The sequence below is a fragment of the Callithrix jacchus genome, chromosome 8, assembly GCF_049354715.1.
Source record: "Callithrix jacchus isolate 240 chromosome 8, calJac240_pri, whole genome shotgun sequence".
Classification (NCBI taxonomy): domain Eukaryota; kingdom Metazoa; phylum Chordata; class Mammalia; order Primates; family Cebidae; genus Callithrix; species Callithrix jacchus.
In genome coordinates, this window is record NC_133509.1 from 134,104,230 (window position 1) to 134,123,912 (window position 19,683).

General features: G+C 51.7%; 1 protein-coding gene across 10 annotated transcripts in view; it reads right to left on the reverse strand.

Annotated features, from left to right (window-relative positions):
• Positions 1–19,683, reverse strand: part of BCL11B (BCL11 transcription factor B) — a 101,252-nt gene that overhangs the window by 44,597 nt on the left and 36,972 nt on the right. For 8 of the 10 annotated variants that reach the window (XM_035261422.3, XM_035261421.3, XM_054240342.2 and 5 more), the window contains one exon: positions 16,609–16,821. The exons of the other annotated variants lie outside the window; for them this stretch is intronic. In XM_035261422.3, coding sequence (XP_035117313.1) covers positions 16,609–16,821 — 213 coding nt within the window. The remainder of the gene's footprint in view (positions 1–16,608; positions 16,822–19,683) is intronic. 10 annotated transcript variants of the gene reach the window in all.

Genomic DNA, 19,683 nt, shown 5'->3' on the forward strand with positions numbered 1-19,683 from the left:
GTGAGCTATGATCCTGCCACTGTACTTCAGCCTGGGTGACACGGTGAGACCCTACCTTAAAGGAAAAAAAAGTGCAGCAAACCACCATGGCACACGTTTACCTATGTAACCAACCCGCACATGAATCCCAAAACTTAACATAAAATAAAATTAAATATTAGGAAAAAAATTAGGATGAGCAACAGGGATGCAGCCTTCTTGGGAGCATGAGGACCTGATGGGACAGTGCTGTTCTGCCTCTTTGCCTTCCCAGCAGCATCTTATTCCCATGGCCCCAGCAGGTCAGTGTGCTTCTAGCTGAAGGAGGGGAGGGATCACAGGGGCCAGAAAGTAGGTGGTGGCTTGAGGCTGCGGCACCCAGGTACAGCGGTCTCTCAGCTGAAGAACACTACAGGTGAGTTGATCAAGCACACGGGGGTAGGGAAAGGCTCCCACACCACCATTCCTCCTGACGGCACTGTCACCTGGACAGCCACAGCGGAATGTCCCTTCTGAGTGCTGCTGACCTCTCACCAAGAGTTCCATTAGCTGCCTCCCTGCCCAGAACGACTCCCACCTCCCCCAGCCCCCACCCTGCAATTAAGAACAGATATCCACATTCTCCCTCCCCAGCTCTGCCCCACCTCTGCTCCGGCCAAGGAAGAGGCACTAATTTATAAGTTGCAGATAATGTCACCCACCATTCATCCAAATGTGTCACTAACATCCCATTAGACTGTAATTATTTTTTAATTAAAACTAAGAAAACTGGCATGCCTGAGCCGACTTTATGCATCTGTTATGGGTTAAAATAGCTTTTAAAAAATGTTTCAGAGACCGCAGTCTATTGTGGCCGCGGCCCCTGCCAAAGAAAACGCAAGCTTGCTTATTTTCTCCATGGGGCGCAACAGTGCCTATGTGTGCCGGCACAGAATCGGCTGGCCGTGAAAAGAATTCTAAATAAAACACAAACATGGAATTTGGCAACACCACAGAAGCAAGCTTAAGACTAATTCCAGCATGCGGACGGCTCTCACATAGTAAGTCTGGCTCCAGCATAAATGAAACCAGGCACTGTAAAATACCAAGGCACGTTGGAGTTTCAACTTAAAGGGACAGAACACTGATTCCAGGTATAAAAGCTTATTAAGCCGGCTCGCGCTGCCTCCATAAATCCACAGGTTATTAGCTGTTTGCTTTCAGCGGATCCCTTCTTAAAGAGATGTATATTATGAGAGAGAGAAAGAGAGAGAACAAATGAAAACCATCACTTTGCACTTGACTTTTAGTGCAGAGATTCTGGAACCACTGTTCATTATCTCAATTAGAGGAGAAAGAGACTCAAATTCACACAAACACAAAATGGAGGAGAGAAGCCGGGGAGTCGGGGCTGAGAGGCGAGAGGAGGAATGTGGCCCCCAGAAACAGAGGACAGTGCCGGGAACAGAGGAGAACCCCAGGGACCCCGGAATGCCTCCACCCAGGGAAGCGGCAGTGATAGTGATGGCGATAATAATAACCACAGTTACAACAACAACAAAAATATAACATTAATACCTGCTAGTACGCAGCACCTTTCCCAGGCCAACTGCTGCTTAAGACAGCACAATGTAACAAGGAACGGCTCTAAGGAAGAATAAAGCAGTAAAGCGTTCTGAAATCGGACTGCCTCCATTTCCTCATCTGTAAAATGGGGATGTGAAAAGTACCTTCCTCACAGAATTGGGGTGAGGGATGTTGAAGACGAAGCCTGAGATGAACGCTTAGCACAGCGCCCCATTTTCACTGCTAGCCGCCCACTCTCCGTGGTAGGATGGTGCTATTCTCATTCCACAGGTAGGGAACCGGTTGTGCCCAAAGGCTGGGCGGCCCCCGCAAGGCCACAGCTCAGAGACATTTGAATCAGGATTTGAACCCAGCTATCCACCTCCACAGCCCTTGTTCTTCCTGCACTCGCTCCTGGTGGGTCACACACTGGACTGGCCACATTTCCCAGCACTGTGGACTGGGGGCTCCCTCCAAGGTTGCAGATGGGGGTCAGTCTCCCCTAGAAGGTACTGAGAAGGTGAATTCAGCTCCAAAGAGCTGCACGCCCTCAAAGGCCTCTGCAGGCCTTAGGATGGACACACACCACAATCCAGGAAGAATCAGAACGTTCAGGGAAGAAAAATAATCACAAGTGCCCTCACCATAAACACAGAGCATGGGGGGCTGGGAGGGGCTGGTTCTGTGCCGATAGTTCTCCCTGGAACCCCCACACACACACACTCAACACACACAAATGCACATACATACATGCTCACAAGCAAATATATATACACACACACATACATACACACATATGCACATATACATTCAGACATATACACGTGTACTCACATGTGCACATACAAATATCTACATGCATGCACACATGCACAAATACGTGTGTACACATGTATGCACATGTGTGTGCATATGCTCTCACATGTACACACATGCATGCACATACATACACTCAGACATGTACACACACCTACTCACACACACACACACTGACATATTCACAAATACCCACATACATACACACATACACATATGTGCACACACAAATGCATGTGTGTATGTGCACACATATATACAAATATGCATAGATACACTCAGGTTCACACATATGCATGCACATATATACATTCAGACATGTACACACATGCACACCCACACATACACATATGCTGACATGCACAAATACCCACATACACACACTCACAAATACCTACACTGACATATACACATGCGAACACACATACATGCACACATATGCACATATACACCCTCACACGTACACACATACAGACACACACACACAGGGTCTTTTATTACAGCGTCTGTGCCAGGCCCAAGGACCCTGGCAGAGGCAATGGGAAAAAGCAGGGAGAAAATTACATGAGGCAATGTTTGGCTCCAAATGAAAAAGCCATGGAATGTTTTCCCTCAAGTCTTGGGTATTTCTCGCAGGTCTGCTCAGACCCCGTCAGGTCCACCTCACCCAGGGGGAACCCCCACCCCTTGGCTTCTGAGCTGAACCAGCTGCTGTTCTCTCGATGCTACCAGCTTCCAGACCGGGGGTATCCAGGACATCCCAGGCTCCAGCACCCACAGAAGCCACGGCAGGCTCGTGGAACACCTCTCATCAAATACATGCTCAGGAAAATGGTACTCAGAACTGGGCTCCTTAACCTCTGACCCCGCCTCCTGCCACCACCCATCCCCACAGGCCCCAGGTGGACTCTGACTTGGTGACATCATGACATGCCAGAGGGCTCCGAGCTGCTCTCTTTGAAAACATGCACCATGTCTTAAAATGTAGACTAAGAAGAATCACTTGAACCCGGGAGGCAGAGGCTGCAGTGTGAGCTGAGATCACACCATTGCACTCCAGCCTGGGCAGCAGCGTGAGCCTCCGTTTCAAAAAAAATAAAAAAAAGAAGATGTAGATTAAAAATACTCCTGGCTTCTCAGAGCCAGTTTACAAAAATAATTATATTTTCTTTTAAAAAATGGATTATAGGCAAGTGTGTGTCCAGTTATTTTTAGCTCCTATTCAACTCTGTTAATTCTCATAATAATCATTGCAGATTTTTTTTAAATCATGCTCCCCGCCCCATTGTTAATAGTTGTGTTCTGACTCAGCGTGGGGGCAGGGCTGGGGGCCACATGTGACCACACTGCCTTCCGTAAACATGGAAATCTGAGCTCTGGCCAAAGGGCCAGACATTTCAGAATCACCACACTCCTGAGAAAAAATGAACATGTGTCCATCTTGTCAAAAACCAGCTCCAGGTTCAACACAGGAGACATTTGGGGAATGCCCTGGAAGAGCCTGAGCCCATCCCAGACAGTTCACCAAGAAGACCTCCCCAGGCTCAAGGGATCCTCCTGCCTCAGCCTCCCCAGTAGCTGGGATTACAGGTGTATGCTACCCTGCTTGGCTAATTTTTTTAGAGACTGGGTTTCCCTGTGTTGCCCAGGCTGGTCTTGAACTCCTGGGCTCAAGAGATCCACCCACCTCAGCCTCCCAAAGTTCTGAGATTACTCGCATGAGCCACTGCACCCGACCAGGGAATCAATTTCTTATTGTCTTAAGCCACCCAGTCTGTGCCCATTTGCTATGGCAGCCCGGGAATGCTAATACAGGACAATAGAGAGAAAACACAACCACTAATAAAAATCATGACAATTACCATCCCCAATATACAAAGGACCCAAAGCCACTCACTTGAGATCCCCTGTCCCCAGTCCCTCCCAACCCAGCCAAGGAAGCAAAACCAGTGTGATGATTCCCATCAGGTGAGGAGACCGCACAAAGCTCAGAGAGCGCCACGGCATGCACAGAACATGGAGTGAGCTCTACCTCCCTCCTGGGGGCTCTGATTCCAAATGCGGGCTCCCTCTGCTTAGTCACACGAAAATCACACCCTGAAGATACAACAGAAAGAACAATGAAAATTATCCATTTGTAGAAGTTTCTTCCCCAAACTATCAGGTAGCTAAATGTTTAGCTGACTTTGTTATAAAATAAAAATAAAAAGAAGCTGTTCTGAGAGACAGAAGTGAGAACTAAGAACCGTGTCGTGGGGAACCATTTCTAAGAGAACCGAATTTGAGACCCTCCAGTAAAATATACTGAAGGTGGTAGCCCCGGTCAGTCCACCGGTGACTGTAGGCACCACCCCTGGGCCGGCTGAGGCTGGACTGAAATCACCTTCAGGTTTATTACCCACCTAACCTGGACCAGGTGTTGTCACATCCCTGAGAAGCGGGTTCTTTGGCTGTCAACAGTCCAAAAAGCACTAACATTACCCAACATTCAGATTAAGGATGCGGAGAAATTAGAACCTTTGTGCACTGTCAGTGAGGACGTAAAACGGTGCAGACACTATGGAAAACGGGTCAGCAATTCCTCAGAAAACTTAATAGAGGATTACCCTTTGATGCAGCAACTCCGCTTCCGGGTATAAACCCAAAAGAACTGAGAGCAAGGATTCAGACAGATGATTGCCCACCACGGTCTCAGCTGCGATTCACAATCGCAGCACAAACGTCCACCGATGGATGGATGGATGGATGGATGGATGGATGGATGGACAAAATGTGGTCTCCCCACACGACAGAATATTACTCAGCCTTAAGAAGGAAGGAGATTCTAACATGTGCTACAACATGGATGGAGCTTGAAGACACTGCTAAGTGAAATGAGCCAGAAGAAAAGGACAAGCACTGTGTGATTCCACTCCCAGGAGGAACCCGGAATCGTGACATTCACAGAGACAGAAGGGGACTGGCGGGCGGGCAGAGAGGAGAGGGGAAATGGGAAGTTAGTGTTGAATGGGGCCAGAGTTCTGTTGGGGATGACGGAAAGGCTCTGAAGACGGATGGTGGTGTGGTTACATAACAATCTCAATGTGCTTATTAGCACCGAACTGGGCACTTAAAAATGGTTAAAATGGCAAATCTAATGTTTACAATACCACAGTTTCAAAAACTCACAATCAAAGCATTGTGAGAATCACTAGAGATACAGAGAAAGCCCATGGCACACAGTGGACCCTCAATCAATGATGTTTGTTTTTTTTTTTTTTGAGACGGAGTCCTGCTCTGTTGCCAGGCCAGAGTGCAGTGGCATGATCCCAGCTCACCTCAACCTCTGCCTCCCAGGTTCAAGCAACTCTCCTGCCTCACTCTCCTGAGCAGTTGGGACTATAGGCGCTTGCCGTTACACCCGGCTAATTTTTGCATTTTTATTAGAGATAGGGTTTCACCATGTTGGCCAGGATGGTCTCTATCTCTACCTCTATCCAACCGCCTCGGCCTCCCAAAGTGCTGGGATTACAGGCATGAGCCACCACCCCCGACCCTATCAATGGTATTTTTTAAGATTAAAATGCTAATAACTGAGCTGGCTAAGAAAACACATGGGAATTCATGCAAAAGAACTTGAGTCAGAAAGGACTGGTTAAATACAGCACCAAGAGCAGACTCATGCTGCGAGCGGGCCTCGCCCCACCAGCTATTCCTCACTTCTTAACAAAGGCAATAATTAGAAATGTCCGGTTTTATGAGAAGATTCCACCAGCCCCTGTTTCTGCAGGTAGTGACTCCATTTCTGCATTCGCCTCCCTGGAGAAGTCCTGAGCCCTCTGATCCGTTCCTCAGGAATCATAAAGTACTGGTATTCTAATTCCCCGGGGTTCAGGCTGACCCAGCAGCAGCTCCGTAATTCACCAGCTCATTCCTCTTGCTTGGCTGCTCCTACTCATACCTGCCAGGTACAAAGCCAGGCGGGAAGGGCAGCCAGGAGCCAGACGCAAGGACAGGAGCAGGACGTCCACGTGGGCCCCCAGGCCCAAGGAGGCCTGGATTCAAATCCCACCTGTGCCATCCACCAGATGTGTAAGGAGAACAATTTCACATCTAGGAAGACCAGCAGGTCCTGTCACCTCTCACCTGTGAACTACAAGAGGAGCTGCCTGGAAAGCCCAAATCCAGAGCTGGGAGAGAAGCTCCCCCCGCGGGGGGCACCCCCACTGCAGCGAGTTCCTCTAGGGCAAGCACCCTGTCATGCCCATTTCTGGATCCGTCAAATCTAGCCCAGGGTCTGGCACAGGTTTGACCAGCGCATGAAGGAAGACCTTGGGGACCCTCCCAGGGACGTTATCTGAGTCTGATCTGGTTTCCCCGGCATAAATCGGGGCCCACAGAGGAAACCCCGCCCACCGAGGACTCCGTCCCACTGTTTTTTGGATTAAAACTGGCCAGCCTTGATTATGTCTGAATAAACTATATCTATTTGGGTTTAATTGTGAAATACACACAGAACACAGCCCCTCTACCCCGACCCTGCGCTCAGGTTTGAAAAGTCAAGTACATTTTGCTCCCCGGCACCATAAAAACAAAGAACACGTCGAGCTTTCTTAAGAGCAATGAAAGCGCGAATCCATTTCTTTCGATTCCCAGTGGGGAAAAAAAATGGATTCCACCGCCCTGTGCACAAAAGTGAGGAGCACGGTCGTAAGAGAATGTGGCTGGTAGGGTTTTCTGTGTTTCCTCTGCTTTTTCTCGTGGGTGCAGACATTGCCTTTTCTGGGTCTGCATTGTCCCCCAGCATCTCTTGGGCACCTGCTGGGGCTCAGTCCTGCCCCAGGCACTGGAGAGACAGAGATGAGCCTGGCGGAGGAAATCAACTTGCTCAAGGCTGGTGTGGGACCACATGCCAAGTCCCTGACTCCCATCAGACCCCCAAAACCTAATTTGAGAAGATTGGATGAGAAAATCTTGCCCATGCTCTAGCCCTCTTCTTCAAGATCAAAACTGCCTTCTGTGGACTGAGGGTCAGTGACTTTGTTTCCCCCTGTGTCCAGGGCTGGAGGAAGCTTGTCGTCAGCAGGCCCCTTCCCGGAAGACACCACATCCACACCTGTCACTGCCCACAGTGGACTGGACCCTCGGCCTCACGTTCCCCAGTGGTAAACCCCAGTAGATCTCCCAATCCTCCCAGCTCCTGTGGAGCCCTTTCCTTTCTCTCCCTACCTTCCTTCCTTTCTTCCTTTCTTCCTCCCTCCCTCCCTTCTTTCCTTCCTTCCTTCCTTCCTTCCTTTCTTTCTTCTACAAGTAAACCTTATTTGATGTAATGTAATATTAATTTCACAATAAGCATTTGATTTAAATAATCATTTAAGTTAGGAATATATGTATGTTCGGTCACTTGAGAAATTCTACAGTTCAGAGCTTGGTACAAGCTTTGTCTAAAAGTTTTTTTTCCCCTTTTGGAAAAAGCAGCCCTTCCCTGTGCCTGGTAAGAAGCACTGCCAATGGGAGCTGGAAGAAGTTCATAACCCAGCTTGTGATTCCAGTTGGTCTGTGAGAGGACGCTTTCTGTACTCCAGAAAACAGCATTCTCCTTGTGCATTCATTCTTCCCTGTGGGAGACACTGGCACTCTCCTCGTCGACTGTCTTTCTGTCTCCTTAGCTGCTGCTTATTACATAGGACCTTTTAAAAAATACTGTAATACCTGCAAAGAGACCTCTTCTGTTCCCTTACCTGCCCCTGATGTCCACCATTTTGTGGGGAGGATAGGGTGGTGGGAGCCAGGGGACACTTTTGCTTAGGCACGCATTTGATTTCAGGTACAGAGAACACAAAAATAAATTCTCTGGAAGGAACACCATGGAAGTCTGGAGCATTTTCCAAGAGAAGTCCAGGTGCCCTTCAATTCACACGATTCCGTTTGATACGGCGCTGCTCCATGAGAATGAACGTGTGTATGCCCCGTTTCCAGAAGCAGCACCGCCTTTCACAGAAAACCCATTACTCTCTCACTTCTTCCATATAACATGTAGTTACGGAGTAGCCGTGGGCCCACTACACCCTTGGATACAATGAGAGCCAAAAACATGCCGATAATCACGAGAATTCCAATGCAGCCAGACACCACTTGCGCTTCATTCAGGTAAAAGTCCTCACAGAAGGTACCCCCCACCTCTCAGCAGGGTGAGCACAAGGACAAGCTGTCCTGAGGCGGGACACCTCTCCATACTGCGATCTGCTCCTGAGCTGTACCCGGCAATAAGTGAGAGAGCCCCCGGGCGGCAGCCAACTTATTCATTTTTTTCAAATAGAGAAAGGCGCCATGGAGACACGCATTTCACATCCACTGAGTGAGAAGGCCCTCCAAGGGGCACCCCCACCATGGTGAGTTCCTCTGGGGCAAGGACCCTGTCATGCCCATTTCTGGATCCCTCAGTCTAGCCCAGGGTCTGGCACAATCATGACCAGTGCATGAAGGAAGACCTTGGGGACCCTCCCAGGTCCCATATAGGAGTTTGATCTGGTTTTCTACTAGCAACTCCATCTCTGTTGTCCGCTACAGTCCAAAGGGAAGCCAGAGGGGAGAGCTCTGAGCATAGCTGAGAGGCTGGCCAGACCTGAGTCTGAATCTCTATTTTGAGACTCTCTGTCAAGTTCTGCTATTTGTGTGCTGTGTGACCCCTGATTGTGTGGCCTCTCTGAGCCCCACTATCCTCACAAGCAAAAGGGTGGGGGAGTGCCTCTTCTTGGGAGTGTTATGACAATAGGATGTCTTGCCTAGAACTGAGCCAGCCCTTTAGCAAACAGTGTCAAGCCCCAGGAACACTGATGATATTGACCCTTCCCCCACCTTCATTCACACTAACTCTCCCAGGTAAGTGGCTTTCCAACAGCTAAGTCATCACTGGGATGTTGGGTACCCGAGGCCGCAGTCTCAAAAGGCTTTCCAGCAGCTCAGCTTTCTCCCTCCTTCCCCTCCCGATGGCCTTTACCCTCTGATTCCCCCAGGTGCCGGTCATGGGTTGTGGCCACACCCAGATGGTGGTTGTTCATGGGACCTGCCAATGGAGGGATGGTGAGAAAGTACTTCAGTGTCCCCATTTGACAGGTGGGGAAACTGAAGCTTGGAGAGGGGAAGTCAGTGGCTAGCCTGGGATCACAATTCACACCCTTTCACTGCTATGGAAGGACCGAGGATGGCCCCATCTCTAGAGCTTCCCACAATGCCTGCAGTCTAATACGGGTTCACAATGACATTGAACTTCAAACGTGCATCCATGTCACAGAGCCCCACGAGGACGGGGCAGCCAGCTGTCAAAGCACAAGCCCAGAGTCTCAAACTCAGGGTGTGCCTGGAGTGCTCCCAGTGCAGATAGCAAAACCCAAAGCCCAAGGTGCCCAACATGGGGCTCCTCAACACCAGGGAGGAACTCTACCTGGTGCCCAGTCTCATTGCAGGTTTCACACTGAGCCTCACGGTCAGGCAGAAATCAATCCGTAAGTGGCTTCCACCAGGTGACAAATTTCCTTTTCTGGTTTTCAATAAAAACTCAAGAAGGGCAGTATGGCCTAGTGGGCAGACCCAGGTCTAAGTCAGCTCTGCCACCCATGTATCATGGCTTCATCCCCACTCTCTGCCTTGATTTCCCCATTTCTATAAGGAAAGGGTTAGAGGAGATGATCTCTTCGGATCCCTGGTCCTGGATTGTTAAACACTGACTTGACCTCAGGTCACCCGAGAAGAACCCATTTCTGGGCCAGTCCACTCCACACAGAGGGTCATGCCAGCCTCCTCTGCCACTTTCTGATTCCCCTTAAGGGAGAACGGGGCTGCCTTGCTCTGAGGTCTCTGATATCTGTGGCCAGTGCTCTTCTTCACATCCACTAACTGCTTGAAAGCGCTGCACCCAGCACTGCATTAAAAATTAATTACACATGCTATCTTATTGCCAGTGCATAATGTAATGAGCACCAGCTGTGCTAAACAGCCAAACTCCTTTTTAAGACAGCTATAAAAAAAAAAAAAAGGAAAAGAAAGAAAGAAAGAAACTGCACTTCCAAATGCCTCTCCTGTCAGAGCAGAAAAACAGCAACATCTTGTATGGATTTGAACAGAATTCTTTGATTTAGCTCTGCCTTCAGAACGTCTCTGAAGGGCCAGCTAGGAGAGTGAAATGGAATCTAGCAAGGCTGCAGCAATCTCTGCACAGGGATTTGCTGGGCCTCTTTCATCTAAGGACAGCCGTGCTGGTAGGTGCTCCAACCCTGACAGAGCCACCGTGGAGCCCGTCTGTTCCCCCAACTCTCCAGCTCCTCTGGCCCCCACTGGTACTGTAGGAAATGTCACTTTCCAGCTACATGGGACAGGGGACTTTCTGGCATCCACCAAGCCCTGCCACCCTTGGCCACCTCCAGCAATCTGAGAATCAGCTTCCCCAAGCCTGGGGGCCTTGCAGCTCTCCATGGCTTCTCCTGGCACTTCCTTGGGTCGCAGAAAGAGGCGTCTGGGTTCTCAAGGCAGGTGGGCATGGACAGCCTCTGCAGCAGTATGACCTCAAGAAGCAGGCAGATGCCAGGGAAGAATCCACGGAGCTTGCACGCAGGAGTAGCAGCAGTGCTGTACATGCTGGGTTGAGGCCCTTGGGCGAGGTAGACATTGCAAGCCATACAGATGACTCTAAATTTTTAATGACTCCCCTGAAAGTCCTTTTCCTACATCAAGCCAACCCCCATCAACACTGGGTCCTGGCCTGGTCAGCCCAGAAGCATCCTAAAACAAACATTGTTACTTTGCAAAGGGAATCCCATGAGCACGTTTTCCAACCTTCTCACAATGGAGCTCTGCTGTCCTCACACGCTCACTCACACGGCTCCTTTTGTCTTCATCACCATACTCACCCCTCCCTCCAGAGTCTCAATGGCTGATCTAACGCCCTCCTGGAGTGCCTCTGGCACCCCCTGCACCAGAATCAAGGCAGCGCATCCACAGGGGCCTGGTGAGGTTGCCATCGCTGCCCGCATCACTGCGTGGCTTCCCATGGATCCTCCGGTGTTAATCAAACCCAGTCCAGAATGAAACTACAGCTTGCTCCTTGTTCTGGTATGAAATGTGCAAAGCACAGACCATATCATTAACATAAAACTTCCACAAATAAGGCCACTTTCCAGACAGACTGTATTAATTGCATCAGGCTTCCACAGCTAGGGTGGTCTAATCCACGGCGCCCCATTGGATGGCTCTGGTTATAAAACCAACACAAAATGAACACTGGATATAATTGAAGGAGGAGAAAAGGACGGATTCTACGGTTAAACCCTACTATTTACTTACAGGTATTCTTTTATCTTTATTGTCCCTTTAACCCATGCCAAGAAACCCCAGACTAGTTAAATAACACAGCAAGCACAATTTCAGTAGAAAAGTAAATTGAATTTAACTTTACAAGATTGCCCTGTGATTTCAGCATCTACTAATGACTGCAACTGACTCCCTCTATTAAAGCCAAACACTTCCACCTCCCTGAGCTGGGATCCTGTGTGTTCTTGCATGAGACCTTGAACTTCACCAAGTGCACATATTAATCACTGCGGCTGATGACCATTTGCAGCTTTTAAATATGTAATGAAGTGTCTCCATTCCTATTCCACCTCCCAAAGCTGATACATGATCTGAGCCAGCCAAGAGGCTAAATACTTTTAAGAATGGAAACTGAGGATCCAGCTTGAAGTGAGACCTGACAGGGTGTCAATGTCGTGAAACCCATTCTGCTTGTCCACAGACCCTAACTTCTACAGGGCTCACCCAGTACGGGGCGTTGTTCTCAGCATCTGGCCCGTAGGATCTCACGGGATGCCCAGAACGACCCTTCAGAGTGTGTCCTATCCTTAGCTCCATTTCATATGGGGAAACTGAGGAATGGGGAGAGGAAATGACTACATGGAGCAGAACAGCCTTCACCCCCAAGCAGTCTCATGCACTTGACGACCACTTTCCAATCATGGAAGCTTGAGAACAGGGAAGGGTACCAGGATGGGGGGCACAAAGCCCAAGAGTGTCCAAACCGTTCTCTGAAAGCCCAAAACCCTGCCCTGGGAGCCCAGCTAGCCCCACGCTCACTCCATTCACAGCAGCTCCACGTCGATCTGCCTCAGAGAATAACAGGAGCCTCCTCTTCAAATGTTACATACATACACTTGTACATACACACATGTATAAGTACAGAAGGGGAAACTGAGCAGTGACTTCTTTTAGGCCCCTGGCCAGTTGAAGCAAAGACCAGGACCACAGTCTGAGGCCCTTGACCCCACAGCCACTGTGCCAAATCCGCTATGTGGGATTTCTCAGGGAAGAAATTTCAGTTCCCAGGAATGCCTAGACCCAAAGCCCTACATTCCTTCAGCAGAGTCAAAAAGAGTCCCTTCTCCCCGCTGTGACCATTGGAAGGAGTCTAGGGTTGGGGTCCTGGAAGGCAGGGCCACCTGGGATGCTGCCAGCCCAGGGTGTGCACAAGCACATACACCTGTACGGTTTTCTCTCCCGTAAAATCACATCCTTCTATAAATAACTGCAGATTCTGTAACAGGCATGCAATTAACCTGTGTGGAACACATTTACACTGGGGTTCTTCATATTAATTTGAAGAGATGGTTCAATGCATCCTGATCCAAAAAGGGACAAAACCAAGTGAGGACGGCAGACCTGTTCCATCTTTACAAAGGCCTGCTTCTTCCTAACGGGTTACTAGGAACTTAATGACTCCATTCCAACTACTCATTAAACAGGCACTAAAAACACTTAAGCAAACAGCCCCATGCCAGGGACACAAACCACAAAGGGATGAGAACCACCAGAATAGGATAGTTTCAGGTATTGAAATTGATCGGGAACATGACGGTGCAAGCTGGTGTGGGCCAATGAACTGGGACCGAATGAAAAGAGAGAACTCTACTGGACATGGTGGCAGAGGGCTGGAGGTAATAGCAGGCCTCTTAGAAGGGTGTCCTGGAGCGGTCCTAGGGGCTCAGCCTCCTGTAGTCCTAACCCCAGGAACAGGACACTGCCCTTCCTCACGCCCCTCCCAGAGCACTGCAGCCAAGCACGGGTTGCTCACAGGCTCTGAGTCCTGGCAGCTCTAAAATCCAAAAAGGCCTCCAATGCCAGAAGAAGAGCCAAAGCCAAAGATGTGGCGGGTGCTGGATGAGAAGCCTGGCATCAAATCCCACCTCTGCCACTCCCTCCTCCCTGCTCCTCCTTCTCGTTACGCAGGTCCCCACTCCCTGTCCTCCCCACCACTACACAAGCTGCAGGAGGGCAGGGACCTGCCTGCTGACTCTTCCTATGTGTGCACAGTGCTACAAACTAGGTGCTCTCCAAATGGCTTCAAGCTAAAGAATTAATGAATCGATAGATAAATGGATGGATGGATGGATGGATGGATGGATGGATGGATGGATGGACAGATGAACAAAGGCTGTATGGATGGATGGATGGATGGATGGACAGATAGACGGACGGACGGATGGATGGATGGATGGATGGATGGATGGATGGATGGATAGACGGACGGACAGATGAACAAAGGCTGGATGGATGGATGGATGGATGAATGGATGGATGGACAGATGGAAAGACAGATGAATGGATGGGTGGGTGGATGGATGGATGGATGGGTAGATGGACGGATCGATGAATGGATGGGTGGGTGGATGGATGGACAAATGGATGGATGGACAGATGGAAAGACAGATGAATGGATGAGTGGATGGATGGATGGACGGATGGACGGATGGACGGACGGATGGATGGATGAATGGATGGGTGGGTGGATGGATGGATGGATGGGTAGATGGACGGATCGATGAATGGATGGGTGGGTGGATGGATGGACAGATGGATGAATGGATGGATGGACGGATGGATGGATGAATGGATGGGTGGGTGGATGGATGGATGGATGGGTAGATGGACGGATCGATGAATGGATGGGTGGGTGGATGGATGGACAGATGGATGAATGGATGGATGGACGGATGGATGGACGGATGGATGAATGGATGGGTGGGTGGGTGGGTGGGTGGGTGGATGGATGGATGGATGGATGGACGGATGGATGGACAGATGGATGGATGTGAGCTGTGAGACCTCAACATTTCCAAGCATTATTTTCTCATCTGTAAAATGAGGAGAGTAAAGCATTAGGTTGCTGTGAGGATTAAATTCCAGAAAGCACACAAATGCCCAGCACCGTACAGCACATAGAAGGCCCTCCACACACAGTCCTCATGAGGATCCCAGTGGCACGTATGAGGACTTGCTGTTGGCAGAGTCCACCAGAGCCAAGGCAGTGGAAAGTTCATTTGACCTCCCATGGATGTGGGCAGAGGCAGCATGGTTCCATGGAAAGAGGGGTGGCCTTTCAGAAGGCACCCAAGGACAAATCCCAGCTCTGCCACCCTGGCAAGCCACTCTCCCTCCCCAAGGCCTTGCTTCTCCATCTGCAGAATGGGGATGATAACAGCTCCTGCTCAGCACCATACAAAGATGCAAAGTGGGCCTGGCCACTTGAGGGAGGGGCTCAGTCCTCTAGCTGAGTCTCATCTACTTCGGCAGCATCTCAGCAGGGCCAGCAGAGGGTTAAGCAAAGCCCTGGGTAAGCCTCTGATGAGATCAGATTTCTGTGCTGCCGCAGAACTTGACCAAGTCCAGTAATAAACACTCAGGTTGATCTTTGATAGCACGGCCCCCCCAGTGGCTGCGGAGGCTGCAACACTAATGACAGGAAGCCGTGAGAACAGGGCAACCACCCAGAAGAAGCAGGCACCCCTTGCTCAGCAAGCAGGGCCTTCTGCAGACTCAGAACAGATTTACTGAGCCAGGACGGGAGGCCTGAGCACCTGGGGACCAGCACAGCCTAGAACGGGGAGACGGCGTCTTTGCAAGTGGTTCTGATTCCTTCCCTGGAGATTTTGGGTTTTGCTTTGTGCATTTAAGGCACAAGCCCAGTAAGAAGCCAGAACTCCCTCTTGGAAGCCAGATCCTATAATGTCACCACCTGTCACAGCAGGGAGGGTATACTAAAGGCTCCAGGCCACCCTACTAGGGAGCTCTGGCGCCCAGGGAGCTCTGGACCCTGGAGCAGGGGCTGCCTGCGGCCTTCTGCAGAGCTATGGCTCCAACAGGGACTGTCCCTGGGGACAGCTTCAATTCAAAGCAAAAGCTGCCCAATAAAAATAGTTTTCCTTTCACAACTCAAGTCAAGAGAAAGCCTGCACCATGCCTGGTGACAAAGCAGGGACCAATCAAATCTGCCCCAGCTCTGCACCCACCCTCTCTCCTTTCCTGCCCCTGCCACAGCAACCAGGCCACAGCCGATTGCCACGTGTGTCTGTGTCAGCATCCTGGCTTGTGTGGCCACAGCACTTTCACACCAGGCCCTGCTGAGACGCTGTGGAGACAGACTTGTGAGAGGGCCCTTTGCCTCTGACTTCCCAGGGACCCCAAGAATTCCCAGAGACCCCTAGGTGGAGCAAGATCTTGGGTTCCACCTGGGGAGAGGCAGAGCACATAGAGGAGGACAGTGTTGTGTCGCCAACCTGCCCTGTCTGCCCATCTGTAGAATAGGCAGTGACACCGCCCTCCCAGGAAAGCAGGACGAGTAGGCACAAACACAGCTGTGTCTGAATCTGGCCCAGAGCTGGACGCACAGCAGGAACTCAGCCCCCACCCCTGCCCCTCACACACCCCACAGGGTTTCACTCCCTCTCGTGGCCGCAGCTTTGTAGGAGGCTCCTTTTGAGCCACTTTCTTTTTCAAAGTTAATGGGCAACACATTCTCCCAAAGAGAAACTCAGCATTTTGGATGGCTCCAGCAATGTACACAGACAAGCAAGGAATCCTCCCCTAGCCTTGTCTTGGCAGGGCAGGGGGTTGTCTGGGGTGGGGGAAGGGGTGGCAGTGGCAAGGGCAGAAGAAAACCTCAGATGTTAAGTGTTATACGATTAAGTGTTATCCAACCCAAAGAACGGGATTGGGAGGCTAGGGATGCATTCTGGGAACAAGACTCTCAGAACGGGTGGGGGCACGGTGGGGACTCTTGCCATGGGGCACTGGGCACTGGCTCGTAGTTCAGTGAACATTCTTCACCACTTCCCCTGGCACCCCAAAAAGCCTTCTGGGTGGGAGCTGCCCTTCCTCCCTGGGCCCCCACCTTGCTCCAGCACTGCCCACGGCACACCCCGCCATCCCCGGGGGCCCACCCCCCACCACCGCGTCGTCTGTTACCTGACAACTGACACTGGCATCCAAAGGGAGCCTCCGTCTGACCCTCACCCTGAGTCCCGTCACCCGAGACCGGGCGCGCGCTGCAGCACGGCAGGGGGAGGCAGGGCGGGAGAGCGCCCAGGGCCCGCAGAGGTGAAGTGATCACGGATGAGTGAGGGTGGGAGGAGGCGGTTATGGGGGCCACCGCTGGCAGCTGGGCAGGCCTGCACGGCCCTGGAGAAAAAACAATAGAAAAGACTGGTCAGTCGGGCCCTGGACCAAGTGAGGGGCACGGGGTGGGACGGGGCCCGGGGCGCGGGGCTCGGCTCAGGCCACCCTTCAGGGGTGGGAGGCCCCAGGGGTGCCAGGCACTGCAGGGAAAGCAATCGGGACACAGGCAGGGGAATGGGCATGGGGAGGTGGACAGGGGGCTCTGGGAAGGGCCCTGTTTCCACAGCTGCCAGGCTGGGCTGTTGAGGAGGCAGGACCCCATCTCTGGGGGCCTTGTGCAGGGGGCTGGGTGAATGGGGGCTGTGAGGGCCCCGCTCTCAGGAAGGACCCCTGACGTGGGGGCTTCTGGAGCAATCAAGCAGGTTCCATTTGGGGATCTGTTTCCAAAACTTCGGGCTACCCCTCCCTGGAAGAGCTGGGTAGCTCAGCACCTCCCCTGTGTTGCTGATGGGTTGCAGGATGGGTTGCTCGTACAGGCCAGGGACAGCTCGGCCTGCCTCCAGGTGTCTGAGCACTAAGAGTCTCCCGGCTTGCAGACTACCTGCAGGGGCTCTCTTCAGCCCCAAGCACCAAGCATGTGCACCCCAGCCCCAAAGCCCTTCAGAAGGCTTTTTCACCCCCACAACACCCCAAGAAAACCCTGGCGCTGCTCAGCCACTCCTAACATCTCAGCCTGGCTTGGGAGGCCTCCCGCCATGTGACAGAGCGAGGACGCAGGGCCAGGGTCGGCCCCGCCTCTGCCCAACCCCACAGCTCGCTCAGCTCCCTGGCAAGGCCTGCGTTTGATTTAGCCGTTTATCTTAAATGGCTAAGAGACCACCAGGGCAAAACATTTGTGTGAAGCCCTTGCCAAAACCACAAGTGAAGAAGCCCAAATTCCCTGGGCAAATAATTGAACAGGAAAGCATCAGAGAGACAGAAAGGAAACATCAACAAGAGGACGGGCAGCTGGGCCCAGCCAGCTCCGGCAGGGAGGCCCAGCACAGGTCTGCACGGCTGGGGGTCTGCCCACTCCAGGGCCCCCACATGGATCCCCCCAGCCCAAGGAGAGCCACAGGGGCCTGTGAGCCACCGTGAGCCAGGAGCCTGTCAGTCTTCATTGAACTGAACTTCCTAACACACTCACGGGGGGTGGGGCTTAGGATACCCATTGCACAGGCTGGCGTGACTGCAGAAAACTGCAGACATCAGCAGCTCATCCAAACCCCAGCTGTCTGGCCCCAGAACCAGGGCTCTTTCTCTGTACCCTGGTTTCTCTGAAACATGGGTTATCCAGGATTGAGGCACTGGGGCATTGAACAAGACCCCCTGCTTAGGGACTGCCAACTGCCAGTGTCCCGTCAAGAGGTCAAAGCTAACGCCAACACTGCTCGGACCCCTCTGGGCTACCGAAGACCCCATATTAGGTTAGGCCTAGGGCCCAGGGTGTTTCTGAGCTAGGGTTAGCCCTTGGAGGACATGGCTGAGGAACCTGTAAACCGTTTCAGTCTCAGATGCTGATGGGAAGGCCATGTCCTAGATTTAGTGCCGTTCCTCAAGGAAGGTCAGCACCTGCCCCCTCCTGGAAGCCTGCCCTGACCTGAACCTCCCTGGCCTGCACGCTGCCTGTGCTCCTGTCCACTGGTGGTCTCAAATCCCTATGTGGGCCTTCCCTGCAGACCACTGAGGACATCCATCATCATGACAGCCACTTCGCTCAGCAAACATCCACATTCTGTGGTGGGGAAACTGAGGCTCGGGGATATCTGAGACTGGAACCCAGCTGTGTCTCCAGAGCCCGCAATGCTCTGCTTCCCTCTAGGGCTGCAGTGAATGGAGTGAAGGGACCAGGGCTCGTAGGATCTATAGTCAGGGGAGGAGGACTGAGATCCTGGGCTCAATCCCGCCATTGGTAGCTGCAAAGGCCAAACCCAAGCTCCGGTTCCTGGGTTCTGTGTGAGGCCATGACACAGCCAGCACCATTTATCATGATGGAGAAACCGGCAGAAGCACCTCGAGGCCTGGTAAGGTTGTCCCAGGTGCTAAGGAGCTGACTCTGTGTCCGTGGCGGGAGGAACAGTTGGAGAGCAGCTAGAAAACAGGCAACTGGCCACACCCTTCTCATGGAAAGGTCCAAGGTGGGGCTCAAGCCAGGGTCTGTAAAGGCGATGTCACACACCACGAGATGCGCCCTGCATAGGGGTCGGGGGCTGGGCCGCCCTGGACAGGTTCCCCAGGGCCTCATTAGGAATTCTGACCTTCCTGAAGTCGACCTGCTCCAGGGGCCAGCTCAACTGAGGCTGAGGGGAGGGGGGCAACCTGGAGAGGGGCTTCAAATCCCAAGCTCTTCGGGGCTTCTCTGGGGCTCTCAGAGCACCTTCTACCCTGGGAGAGGTTTCCCCATGGGGCAGCTTAAACCCAGAGCCCTGCCCAAAGGTGGAACTCAAGAAATCTGAAACTATTGCAAAAGCCAAAGTGATGAAAGGACCCACATACTGCATGATTCCACAGATATGAAATGTTCAGAAGCCGCCAATCCATGGACACAGAAAGTAGCGGTTGCCAGGGGCTAGGGAGCCAGGAGGGGCAAGAAGGGAGGCTAGTGGGTACAGAGTCTCTTTGGGGGGTGATGAAAATTCTCGGGACTTAGGAGTGACAGCTGCATGACATTGTGAGTGTACAATTTAAAATGGTCAACTTTACATCACGTGACTCTTAACTTGGAAAAACAGCCTCAGTACCTGTCCCAGCCTACCTCCTAGCCCCCATCCTTCCTCAGAGGAGGGGTATCTGCCTTTAAAAGTGCAGCTGGGAAATCCAGAAAGCACTTAAGGAGCGCTTGAGGCCTGGGGACAGGGTGTGCAGCCACACGTGCACAGAGGAAGC